This window comes from Triticum urartu, chromosome 2A (assembly GCF_056163025.1).
Source record: "Triticum urartu cultivar PI428250 chromosome 2A, HENAU_Tu73, whole genome shotgun sequence".
Lineage (NCBI taxonomy): Eukaryota > Viridiplantae > Streptophyta > Magnoliopsida > Poales > Poaceae > Triticum > Triticum urartu.
In genome coordinates this window covers 746705180-746718324 of record NC_141874.1, presented here as the reverse complement: position 1 = coordinate 746718324, position 13145 = coordinate 746705180, and the positions used below count along the sequence as shown (strand labels likewise).

At 44.7% G+C, this 13145-nt stretch overlaps 1 protein-coding gene across 1 annotated transcript; it reads right to left on the bottom strand.

Annotated features, from left to right (window-relative positions):
- Positions 1–404: 404 nt before the first annotated feature.
- On the bottom strand, positions 405–2340 carry LOC125540319 (thioredoxin-like protein YLS8). The gene is made up of 2 exons (XM_048703927.2): positions 2011–2340; positions 405–913 (listed from the first exon to the last, which is right to left on the bottom strand). The coding sequence occupies exons 1-2, from the start codon at positions 2128–2130 to the stop codon at positions 605–607; spliced, it is 429 nt and encodes a 142-aa protein (XP_048559884.2). The 5' UTR covers positions 2131–2340; the 3' UTR covers positions 405–604.
- Between the last annotated feature and the right edge of the window lie 10805 nt (positions 2341–13145).

The following is a 13145-nucleotide window of genomic DNA, read 5'->3' as shown; positions in this document are numbered from 1 at the left end:
ACTACAAGCCAAACAAACCTCCTTGTTAGTGACAGGGCCAAACAAATCATGGATGGCTCCTGATTCTGTATACCTGCAAGTATCAACAAGGGACTTTGACCTTGTCAGTTCATGTATCAACAAAGTATGGCACACACAAGATTAGTTTGAATTTAGGAGCAATGAGCAAGACTCAGAGTGCATACATCACTCACAATTCAAAACAAGAACCAAGAAAAAAATATGGAGCCTACAACTCTAATATGTCTGAAGCCTGGGATTTTCTTTCACTGAATATGAACCTGCTTCAGGGCAAGATAGCTAGATAAAAGAAGAGCAGTAACATTCCACCAACATGATAAATAGAGCCCTCAGTTGGGAAATTCACGCACAAAGTTCAAACCAAACATCTGTTTTATCAGCCATACCAATAGACAGCAGGTCCTGTTTTGAAGGGTTACAGGTTTATGACGTGTCGATATTCAAAATACAGACACACAGTTACGCGAGACTCCGAAAGTTGACAGACATTACATCAAGGGTCACAGCGCAAGTGCTGGCATTTCACAGAACAGAGAAGGCCACACACTGGAATACTGCAAATGAAGAGACAGGCACATATACCTCAGTACCAGTATTTGGTGGAGTAACCCTTGGGAGCAATCACCAGACCACGGCCCTTACGAGCTCCTCTGTAGACAGTCTCCACGATGTCAACAAACTCTTGCTTGTCTTTCATTGCCCAGTTGATCTTATTGTTGTTTCCTGTCCCAAGATCAATCATGATGTACTTGTTGCGGAAGAAGAACATGACCGTTGACGGGTCGTACAGCTCGTACATGGTGTTGAAATCCGGAACCTCGGTGATGTCAACAAGGTAGATCACGGCAAAGTTCTTGATGGTCTCAGCCACCCCTGACAGCACCTCATCCATCTAAACATGAAAAAGTAGATAGTCAGAAACTCGTAATGAAGTCAACAACATACAACCATGCTAGCTAGATTGACGTAGAACAAAAGCCTGCTAAAAGTTAAACTGCAAGTCTGCAATCAATAATATAAAACCGCTACGAAATTGGACTCCTCGCACAAAGTAATAAAACAATTGGTCGTTAATAAAAGAAGAAAAGTGCTCATAGCTTTACTTCCTCTGAGTATAATGGCTAGTTCTACTTCAACTTAATCAAGCAACCAGTTGTGAACTTCTGCAAATATATGTGTGAGTTGCAACTTAGCTCTCAGTACACATAGAAGCTTTACTTCAACAAAATTAAGGAGGCATCCGAAAATCTTCCCACTTCTGCCCTACTCCAAATTGACCAACTATCTTCTGAGGCTATGCGCCTAATAAAATTAAAAGACAATCAATGTATAACATTAATACAATGACTTCAGAGGTGTATTATTTTGTACAACACATTGAAAGAAGTTGCTGAATGAAAAGGAGAAGCAGATCGAAATCACTCAATTTCCTTGGAATTACGTGGTGGGGTACATCATGTCAGTATACAATGGCTGGTTCTACTTCAACTTAACCAAGGAACGAGCTTGAACTACTCCAATTATGTTACAGGCAGAAAAACATATGTGAGCAACTATCTAGTACTCCCTCCATCCCATAATGTAAGAGCGTTTTCTTAAAAATCAGAAGTGTTATTTCAAGAAAAACAGAGACACGCACACGGACTTGCTCCACTTGTGCTGCTACACATCCAAACTAACCACCTATCCTCTCAGGCAATGGAAAGGTGCATGCAGGATGCGCGGATAGTACCTGCATCATCAGCCGAGATTCCTAAAGACCAGCTCAGATATTTGTATTATAACAACACATATTGCAGCTAGTCCCTTAAAGCTTGCTACTCCACGAAATGAACATGAGGGTGAAGTGCTCACAGAAGCTAATTAGCGAAATTAGCATGAGAATTCCTGCCCTAGGGCGAATTTTTGCCCGATTTGAACAAATCCAAGACCAATTTCAGGTACAGCCGTACAGCAAAACTAGGGTTTCGTTGGTGGGGGGTACCGTACCTGCATACAAGTTTCGTCCCAGTCGTGGCCGAAGCGGATTAGCACAAGACGCTCCTCCTCGGCGAGGATGGCCTGGTCCACGGCCCAGCCGGAGTGCAGGTGGGGAAGCAGATAAGACATATTCGCTCTCGCCGAGATTTGTCGCCGCCGGCTGGCTGGTTCGCGAGAGTCGACGACGGGCGTGGTGTGTCTATAAATATACCGTGGCTGTACTCCGAAGGAAAGGATTGGGTGTCCGGCTCCGGCTGCTCCTCGCACTCACGGTCCGACCGTTAGATACAGAATCTAGGGACGGGGACGGGATGCTGGGAGCCGGAGGGGGAGGGTGGGCGGAGAGAGCGAGGAAGCGGTGCGGGGGTGGGAGCCGGCGGGGAGGAGGGAGGAGGCGTCGGCGGCGAGGGAAGCCCGCTGTCTCACCGCTGCCGATAATGGGCCCGTCACAGGCCGGTCCGTTTAGCACACGTCATTGGTTTTGTTTTTGAAAATAATTATAGAAAATACATGTATCTCGGGCCAAAAAGATTATTTCCTCCCTTTTTAGAATTTTGAAATCCCGCTGGAAGATTTTCTCAGAGGCATATATATGTATGAAATAAAGTAGTAACAGAATTTGTGAAAAATGCCTCCATGTGTCACTTTTGTTTCTTTTTTTGGTTAAAAACAGTGGCCTTCCCGTTCAATTTCATTTAACAGAAAGCGTGATTCATACAAGCAAGCTAACCAAACAGGAAAACAAAGTTCATGAATGGCTAAAACATCTCGGTTACAACACATCCAAATAGACACCGGTCACAAGGATGAAAAAGCATAAGCATGAAAGTGCAAGAAAGAATCTCCATGCGGGGTCGGGGGTGGAGGGGGTTCTTCCTCGGCAGAGCTTCAGCTGGAGAAGAGGTTGATCATCAGCCACTTGTTAGCCTCAGCGCCTCTGGACGCTACCCTTGAATAGCTTTGGAGATCTCACTTGCTATTTGCTATAATAGTTTTGTTCCCCGCATCAGTGCATTTAGATTTTCATGATTTTCCTATAGAATAGACCTAGAGTTAATCCAAAAACAGATTAGATGAATCAAAGTAAACAGAATCTCATCAAACAGCTAGTATATCACTTTATGTACAACCCAATATTTGATATCAATGTCCACGAAAAATATTCATGTATTTCAAACTTGGAGTTGTAGCAGAGCAGCCTGCTCTTCAACGGATATGCAGATGTATGACTAAAAAAGCATATTCATTCATGTAGGGCCTGCTGCTAAGAAAAACCTTCATTCAACAGAATCTGCCAAGCAACCAAGCCTTTTTTCCCTACCTTTTCTAAGCAATTCAAGCAAAGTTGGATGATGCGTCGGTATACTTGCACCAACCACTCTCACATGTTGCGCCTTTGGTGTCGTTCCAAATTAAGACATGGCAATGTGATGAGCTACCCCCCAGCTAACGAGACACTCACACTACAGTGGAACAGAAGCTGAATAAGCAAGGAAAGGTGTGGGGTGTGTAGCTGAATTGGTGGTGGCTTTCTTCGGTGGGTGATGCAGGTGAAGTCTTGCGGCTGTGCCGGGGCCTTGGGCCTCGTATGTCGTGCAGTTGACTCTCTGAGGAGCAGTGTGGCAGTGTTGTTGATTGTGTTTCTTGGTCATGTGGATGGTGAGGTGCCCAGTGGTAGCCTGGTAGGTAATCCAAGAGAGATGCATTGTTGTCTTCAATGGCGGTCTTTCTATGATAAGGATCTAGAGTTCCTGTTCGTCAAGCGGCCGCGGTGGAGCAGCACGGACCACGGAGTAGGGCTTCCCGGCGAGGCACGGCGAGATGGCAGCCAGGAAGTCGAGGACGAGGCCTTAGATCTCGAGCAGCTCGTCGGCGGAGCTAGGGTTCGGGCGGAGGAGCGGCTGGAGGAGCTGGATCGCGCGGGTGAGGAACGGGAGGAACCGCTTCGCGAGGGGGCGGACGGCGGCCGCGTCTGGGGTGGGGAGAAGGGGTGGAGGTAGGCGGCGAAGCGGGGGTGAAGGCCGGCGCGGGAGCAGCGGGAGGGGGAGGAGAGGGCGGCGGCCTCCATTGCATCGCCTCGCCGCGTGCGGGTGGGTGGGGAATTTTCCCTCCTTTGTTTTTTGGCCAAACGTTTGGGCGGAGGAGGGGCGGGAATGGGCGGAGGCCCAGCCCACGCGTAAACGGCCAGGCACGGCACACCTTTTTATTTTTTGAGGGAGTTCATGATTCTTTTTCGCCAACACTCAAATTGCCTGTCTAAAAAAACAAACACGCATATTGCATATCATTCCATTGATAGGTAGGAGAGAAAAACCAATATATAGTATAGTTACAAGAGTAATGTTTCGGGACGTACGCATGGAAGGGTGTAACGAGAAGTTACATGAGCAGAAGAGACGATGAGTTGCTCAGCACCGGGCGTTAAACACTGGCCACCAAATTGGATACTGTATCTGTCCGTGCACACCACCAGTGACAAAAATAGGATGAAGGATAAAGTCTATGAGGTTGGCAACAACTTGATATGTACATGCATAGATTTAAAATTTACTAAATCAGAATCATGGTTTTGATATTTTGTAAAAAGAAACATGTTTTAAAAAATTACCCAAGTGCTTCAGCTATGCAATAGTCTTTCTTTTTGGAACCTCAAAATAAGCAAATAAATAGCAAACATGGGGCAAAGAAAGGGGAATATTTGTAGTTCAAAATCATTAATTGTTAACCATTTTAGCCCATACTCTATCTGACATGTTGGTAAAAATGCATAAAAATACCCAAATGATAAGTGTCAGATGTCAGGTGCGGGCACTCCGGCCTTGACGCTTTTTAATGACAACTCCAGTTACGCAAGGATGGTAATTTCTAGTGACAAACGGCAAGTTTCTGTCAAAAATAAATCGAAGCATGAAAGTTGCCATGCTTGGCAACCAAAATTGTCATCCTCGCGTCACTAAACTTGCCGTCAAAATGTTTGGAGTTGCCATGTGCTCGCACTTGATGTGTAGCACTTATCAAGGTCCTAAAATAAGCATCTGGTTTTATTTTTCCCATGGCCATGGTTATACCTTTTTGAAAGCATGAAGAAGCTGAGTGCTCAGATTATGATGGATGCTCTTACAGCATTGAGCACTGGCTACTTGGGACTTTGGCAAGTGCCAATTTCAATTTCCTCTTTAAAGATGAAAATTCTTACTTCTCGATGTAATTTTAGTTATTGTATTTTTTGTATTATCTTGATAGTTGATGAATAGATCAAAAGTTTTTCAAAAAAATGAAGATCCTTCATCTATGCAAGTATGACATCTTTTTTTTTAAAATACAAAACAATCAGCGTACCATTTTTATCCCATGCTCACTTCGTCAGGCCCGTTTAAGCAACAGTTAATATTGGACGAAGGGAGTATTTCTCTGTATTCCTTCTGCGTGGACAAATTCCCCGCTGAACTGGTGGTGCCCGGCGAGGCGGCGACTAAGTAAAACCCTCTCTGACAAGCAGCGCAAGCAAGATTGGTCTACACTCTACTTCATTGGTGGATGCCATGGAAAGAAATAAGAGGACATTCAACACTGTCAGCTTCAACCTGAGTATTGTCTTCCAAAAAACCGTTGAATAGAGCAGGCTCTGAACGCAGAGCACACATCACCTGATGCTCACCGAAGCTGAGCAAGCATACGCCATCGACCCTGGCAGAGGGGCCAGCGCACTTTATCTTTAATCCTTTTATCCGGCTTGCTGCTATTTTTTTAAAAAAAGGGGGGCTCCCCGGCCTCTGCATCAGAATGATGCATACGGCCATTTTATTAACAAAAAACAAAAAGTGCCAACAAGGTTCCAAAGTCTCCAGCTGAAAAAAAGAAAAAGGCAGCTCACACAGAGCCTAAAAGGCTAGATACACAAACTAGCCAGGAAAAGATGCCACAACCGGCTGACTAAAAATAGATAGGTAAACTAATTGCCTGTTCTATTACATGACCGTCATCCAAACCGGTTGAAGATATCCCGAGCTACCATCTCCTAACGGATAGATCCAGTAACCAAATGCTCCCTGGCCTCCATCGGAGTGAGTAGCAACCACGAACGGATCACTGCCGTAGCTCGGAAAATAACCTGCAAAAAATGAATCCGTGATGTTCTGTTAAAAACCAAATCATTTCTGCAATTCCAGATAGTCCACAACAAAGCGCAAATTCCAACCCGAATATGTCTTGCTAAGTCAGGCTCAACCCCATTAAGCCATGTCCCAAATAAAGCGTTAACAGAAGTCGGTGGAGTAATATTAAAAGCAATATGGACCGTCCGCCAAAGTACTTTGGCCAACGGGCAATCAAAGAATAGATGCTTAATCGTCTCATCCCGATCACAGAAACTACACCTAGTAGGTCCTGTCCAATTACGCTTTATCAAGTTGTCCTTTGTTAAAATAACTTGTTTATGGACAAACCACATAAACACTTTAATTTTTAAAGGAACTTTGACAGCCCAAACATACTTGGAAGTTGGAATGGAGTTCGAATTAATAACATCAATATACATTGATTTAACTGTAAATACTCCAGAACTAGTCAACTACCAGCGTAATCCATCGGGTTGGTGAGAAAGTTGAACCTCCATCAGTCTCCTAACTAGATGGAGCCATTCTTCCCAACGATTGCCCGCTAGCGACCATCTAAACTGAATATTAAGGGGGATAGATTGAAATACCGTTGCCACGAATGTTGGAAATATGCCCTAGAGGCAATAATAAATTGATTATTATTATATTTCCTTGTTCATGACAATCGTTTATTATCCATGCTAGAATTGTATTGATAGGAAACTCAGATACATGTGTGGATACATAGACAACACCATGTCCCTAGTAAGCCTCTAGTTGACTAGCTCGTTGATCAATAGATGATTACAGTTTCCTGACCATGGACATTGGATGTCATTGATAACGGGATCACATCATTAGGAGAATGATGTGATGGACAAGACCTAATCCTAAGCCTAGCACAAAGATCGTGTAGTTCGTATGCTGAAGCTTTTCTAATGTCAAGTATCATTTCCTTAGACCATGAGATTGTGCAACTCCCGGATACCATAGGAATGCTTTGGGTGTGCCAAACGTCACAACGTAACTGGGTGGCTATAAAGGTGCACTACGGGTATCTCCGAAAGTGTCTGTTGGGTTGACACGAATCGAGACTGGGATTTGTCACTCCGTGTGACGGAGAGGTATCTCTGGGCCCACTCGGTAGGACATCATCATAATGTGCACAATGTGATCAAGGAGTTGATCATGGAATGATGTGTTACGGAACGAGTAAAGAGACTTGCCTGTAACGAGATTGAACAAGGTATCGGGATACCGACGTTCGAATCTCGGGCAAGTATCGTACCACTAGACAAAGGGAATTGTATACGGGATTGATTAAGTCCTTGACATCGTGGTTCATCCGATGAGATCATCGTGGAGCATGTGGGAGCCAACATGGGTATCCAGATCCCGCTGTTGGTTATTGACCGGAGAGTCATCTCGGTCATGTCTGCATGTCTCCCGAACCCGTAGGGTCTACACACTTAAGGTTCGATGACGCTAGGGTTATAAAGGAAGTTTGTATGTGGTTACCGAATTTTGTTCGGAGTCCCGGATGAGATGCCGGACGTCACGAGGAGTTCCGGAATGGTCCGGAGGTAAAGATTTATATATGGGAAGTCCTGTTTTGGTCGCCGGAAAGGTTTCGGGGTTTATCGGTAACGTACCGGGACCACCGGGAGGGTCCCGGGGGTCCACCAAGTGGGGCCACAAGCCCCGGAGGGCTTCATGGGCCAAGTGTGGGAGGGGACCAGCCCCAGTTGGGCTGGTGCGCCCCCCCACAAGGGCCCAAGGCGCAAGGGAGAGGAGAAGGGGGCAAACCCTAGGGCAGATGGGCCCTAAGGCCCACCCTGGTGCGCCTCCCCCTCTCCCCTCCCCTTGGCCGCCCCTAGATGGGATCTAGGGGGCTGCCGCCACCCCTAGGGAGGGAACCCTAGGTGGGGGCGCAGTGAAGGAAATATGCCCTAGAGGCAATAATAAAGTTATTATTTATTTCCTTATATCATGATAAATGTTTATTATTCATGCTAGAATTGTATTAACCGGAAACATAATACATGTGTGAATACATAGACAAACAGAGTGTCACTAGTATGCCTCTACTTGACTAGCTCGTTAATCAAAGATGGTTATGTTTCCTAACCATGGACAAAGAGTTGTTATTTGATTAACGGGATCACATCATTAGTTGAATGATCTGATTGACATGACCCATTCCATTAGCTTAGCACCCGATCGTTTAGTATGTTGCTATTGCTTTCTTCATGACTTATACATGTTCCTATGACTATGAGATTATGCAACTCCCGTGTGCCGGAGGAACACTTTGTGTGCTACCAAACGTCACAACGTAACTGGGTGATTATAAAGGTGCTCTACAGGTGTCTCCAAAGGTACATGTTGGGTTGACGTATTTCGAGATTAGGATTTGTCACTCCGATCGTCGGAGAGGTATCTCTGGGCCCTCTCGGTAATGCACATCACTTAAGCCTTGCAAGCATTGCAACTAATGAGTTAGTTGCGGGATGATGTATTACGGAACGAGTAAAGAGACTTGCCGGTAACGAGATTGAACTAGGTATTGGATACCGACGATCGAATCTCGGGCAAGTAAAATACCGATGACAAAGGGAACAACGTATGTTGTTATGCGGTCTGACCGATAAAGATCTTCGTAGAATATGTAGGAGCCAATATGGGCATCCAGGTCCCGCTATTGGTTATTGACCGGAGACATGTCTCGGTCATGTCTACATTGTTCTCGAACCCGTAGGGTCCGCACGCTTAAGGTTTCGATGACACTTATATTATGAGTTTATACGTTTTGATGTACCGAAGGTTGTTCGGAGTCCCAGATGTGATCACGGACATGACAAGGAGTCTCGAAATGGTCGAGACATAAAGATTGATATATTGGACAGCTATATTCGGACACCGGAAGTGTTCCGGATGTTTTCGAAGAAAACCGGAGAGCAGGAGGGTTACCGGAACCCCCCCCCCCCCGGGAGAAGTAATGGGCCATATGGGCCTTAGTGGTGAGAGAGAGGGGCAGCCAAAGGTGGGCCGCGCGCCTCCTCCCCCCCTGGTCCGAATTGGACTAGGAGAGGGGGGGGGCGGCGCCCCCCTTTCCTTCTCCCTCCCCGCTTCTTTCCCCCTCCTAGTAGGAGTGAGGACTCCTCCTTGGCGCGCCATAGGGGCCGGCCGGCCTCCTCCTCTCTTGAACCTTTATATACGGATGCAGGGGCACCCCGGAGACAGACAAGTTGATCCACGTGATCATATTCTTAGCCGTGTGCGGCGCCCCCTGCCACCATAGTCCTCGATAATATTGTAGCGGTGCTTAGGCGAAGCCCTGTGACAGTACTACATCAAGATCGTCACCACGCCGTCGTGCTGACGGAACTTTTCCCCGACACTTTGCTGGATCGGAGTCTGGGGATCGTCATCGAGCTGAACGTGTGCTAAAACTCGGAGGTGTCGTAGTTTCGGTGCTTGATCGGTCAGGCCGTGAAGATGTACGACTACATCAACCGCGTTGTCATAACGCTTCCGCTGTGGGTCTACAAGGGTATGTAGATCACACTCTCCCCTCGTTGCTATGCATCACCATGATCTTGCGTGTGCGTAGGATTTTTTTTGAAATTACTACGTTCCCCAACGGTGGCATCCGAGCCTAGGTTTTATGGTTTGATGTTATATGCACGAGTAGAACACAAGTGAGTTGTGGGCGATATAAGTCATACTGCTTACCAGCATGTCATACTTTGGTTCGGCAGTATTGTTGGATGAAGCGGCCCGCACCGACATTACGCGTATGCTTACGCGAGACCGGTTCTCCCGACGTGCTTTGCACATAGGTGGCTTGCGGGTGACAGTTTCTCCAACTTTAGTTGAACCGAGTGTGGCTACGCCCGGTCCTTGCGAAGGTTAAAACAACACCAACTTGACAAACTATCGTTGTGGTTTTGATGCGTAGGTAAGATTGGTTCTTACTTAAGCCCGTAGCAGCCACGTAAAACTTGCAACAACAAAGTAGAGGACGTCTAACTTGTTTTTGCAGGGCATGTTGTGATGTGATATGGTCAAGACATGATGCTGATTTTATTGTATGAGATGATCATGTTTTGTAACCGAGTTATCGGCAACTGGCAGGAGCCATATGGTTGTCGCTTTATTGTATGCAATGCAATCGCGCAGTAATGCTTTACTTTATCACTAAACGGTAGCGATAGTCGTGGAAGCATAAGATTGGCGAGACGACAACGATGCTACGATGGAGATCAAGGTGTCGCGCCGGTGACGATGGTGATCATGACGGTGTTTCGGAGATGGAGATCACAGGCACAAGATGATGATGGCCATATCATATCACTTATATTGATTGCATGTGATGTTTATCTTTTATGCATCTTATCTTGCTTTGATTGACGGTAGCATTTTAAGATGATCTCTCACTAATTATCAAGAAGTGTTCTCCCTGAGTATGCACCGTTGCGAAAGTTCTTCGTGCTGAGACACCACGTGATGATCGGGTGTGATAGGCTCTACGTTCACATACAACGGGTGCAAAACAGTTGCACACGCGGAATACTCAGGTTATACTTGACGAGCCAAGCATATACAGATATGGCCTCGGAACACGGAGACCGAAAGTTCGAGCGTGAATCATATAGTAGATATGATCAACATAGTGATGTTCACCAATGAAACTGCTCCATCTCACGTGATGATCGGACATGGTTTAGTTGATTTGGATCACGTGATCACTTAGAGGATTAGAGGGATGTCTATCTAAGTGGGAGTTCTTAAGTAATATGATTAATTGAACTTAAATTTATCATGAACTTAGTCCTGGTAGTATTTTGCAAATTATGTTGTAGATCAATAGCTCGCGTTGTTGCTTCCGTGTGTTTATTTTGATATGTTCCTAGAGAAAATTGTGTTGAAAGATGTTAGTAGCAATGATGCGGATTGGATCCGTGATCTGAGGTTTATCCTCATTGCCGCACAGAGGAATTATGTCCTTGATGCACCGCTAGGTGACAGACCTATTGCAGGAGCAGATGCTGACGTTATGAACGTTTGGCTAGCTAAATATGATGACTACTTGATAGTTTAGTGCACCATGCTTAACGGCTTAAAATCGGGACTTCAAAGATGTTTTAAACGTCATGGACCATATGAGATGTTCCAGGAGTTGAAGTTAATATTTCAAGCAAATACCCGAGTTGAGAGATACGAAGCCTCCAACAAGTTCTATAGCTAAAAGATGGAGGAGAATCGCTCAACTAGTGAGCATGTGCTCAGATTGTCTGGGTACTACAATCGCTTGAATCAAGTGGGAGTTAATCTTCCAGATAAGATAGTGATTGACAGAATTCTCTAGTCACCATCACCAAGTTAGTAGAACTTCGTGATGAACTATAGTATGCAAGGGATGACGAAAACGAATCCCGAGCTTTTCATGATGATGAAATCGATGAAGGTAGAAATCAAGAAAGAGCATCAAGTGTTGATGGTTGACAAGATCACTAGTTTCAAGAAAAGGGCAAAGGGAAAAGGGGGAACTTCAAGAAAAACAGCAAGCAAGTTGCTTCTCATGTGAAGAAGCCCAAGTCTGGTCCTAAGCCCGAGACTAAGTGCTTCTACTGCAAAGGGACTCGTCACTGGAAGCGGAACTACCCCAAGTGATTGGCGGATAAGAAGGATGGCAAAGTGAACTTAAGTATATTTGGTATACATGTTATTGATGTGTACTTTACTAGTGTTTATAGCAACCCCTCAGTATTTGCTGCTAGTTCAGTTTCTAAGAGTAGTAACTCGAAACGGGAGTTGCTGAATGAACAGAGACTAGTTAAGGGTGAAGTAACGATGTGTGTTGGAAGTGGTTCCAAAATTGATATGATCATCATCGCACACTCCCTATACTTTCGGGATTAGTGTTGAACCTAAATAAGTGTTATTTGGTGTTTGCGTTGAGCATGAATATGATTTGATCATGTTTATTGCAATACGGTTATTCATTAAAGTCAGAGAATAATTGTTGTTCTGTTTACATGAATAAAACCTTCGATGGTCATACACCCAATGAAACAAGTTCGTTGGATCTCGATCGTAGTGATACACATATTCATAATATGGAAACCAAAAGATGCAAAGTTAATAATGATAGTGCAACTTATTTGTGGCACTGCCGTTTAAGACATATTGGTGTAAAGCGCATGAAGAACCTCCATGTTGATGGGCTTTTGGAATCACTTGATTATGAATCAGTTGATGCTTGCGAACCATGCCTCATGGGCAAGATGACTAAGACTCTGTTCTTCGGAACAATGGAGCGAGCAACAGATTTGTTGGAAATCATACATACTGATGTATGTGGTCTGATGAATATTGAGGCTCGCGACAGGTATCATTATTTTCTGATCTTCACAGATGATTTGAGCGGATATGAGTATATCTACTTGATGAAACATAAGTCTGAAACATTTGAAAAGTTCAAAGAATTTCAGAGTGAAGTGGAAAATCATCGTGACAAGAAAATAAAAGTTTCTACGATATGATCGCAGAGGTAAAATATTTGAGTTACGAGTTTGGCCTTCAATTAAAACAATGTGAAATAGTTTCACTACTCACGCCACCTGGAACACCATAGTGTAATGGTGTGTCCGAACGTCATAACCGTAATTTATTAGATATAGTGCGATCTATGATGTCTCTTACCGATCTACCACTATTGTTTTGGGATCATGCATTAGAGACAGCTGCATTCACATTGAAAAGGGGCATCATCTAAGTCCATTGAGACGACACAATATGAACTATGGTTTGGCAAGAAACCAAAGTTGTCGTTTCTTAAAGTTTGGAGTTGCGATGCTTATGTGAAAAAGTTTCATCTCGATAAGCTCAAACTCAAATCGGAGAAATATGTCTTCATAGGATACCCAAAGGAGATAGTTGGGTACACCTTCTATCACAGATCCGAAGGCAAGACATTCGTTGCTAAGAATGGATCCTTTCTAGAGAAGGAGTTTCTCTCGAAAGAAGTGAGTGGGAGGAAAG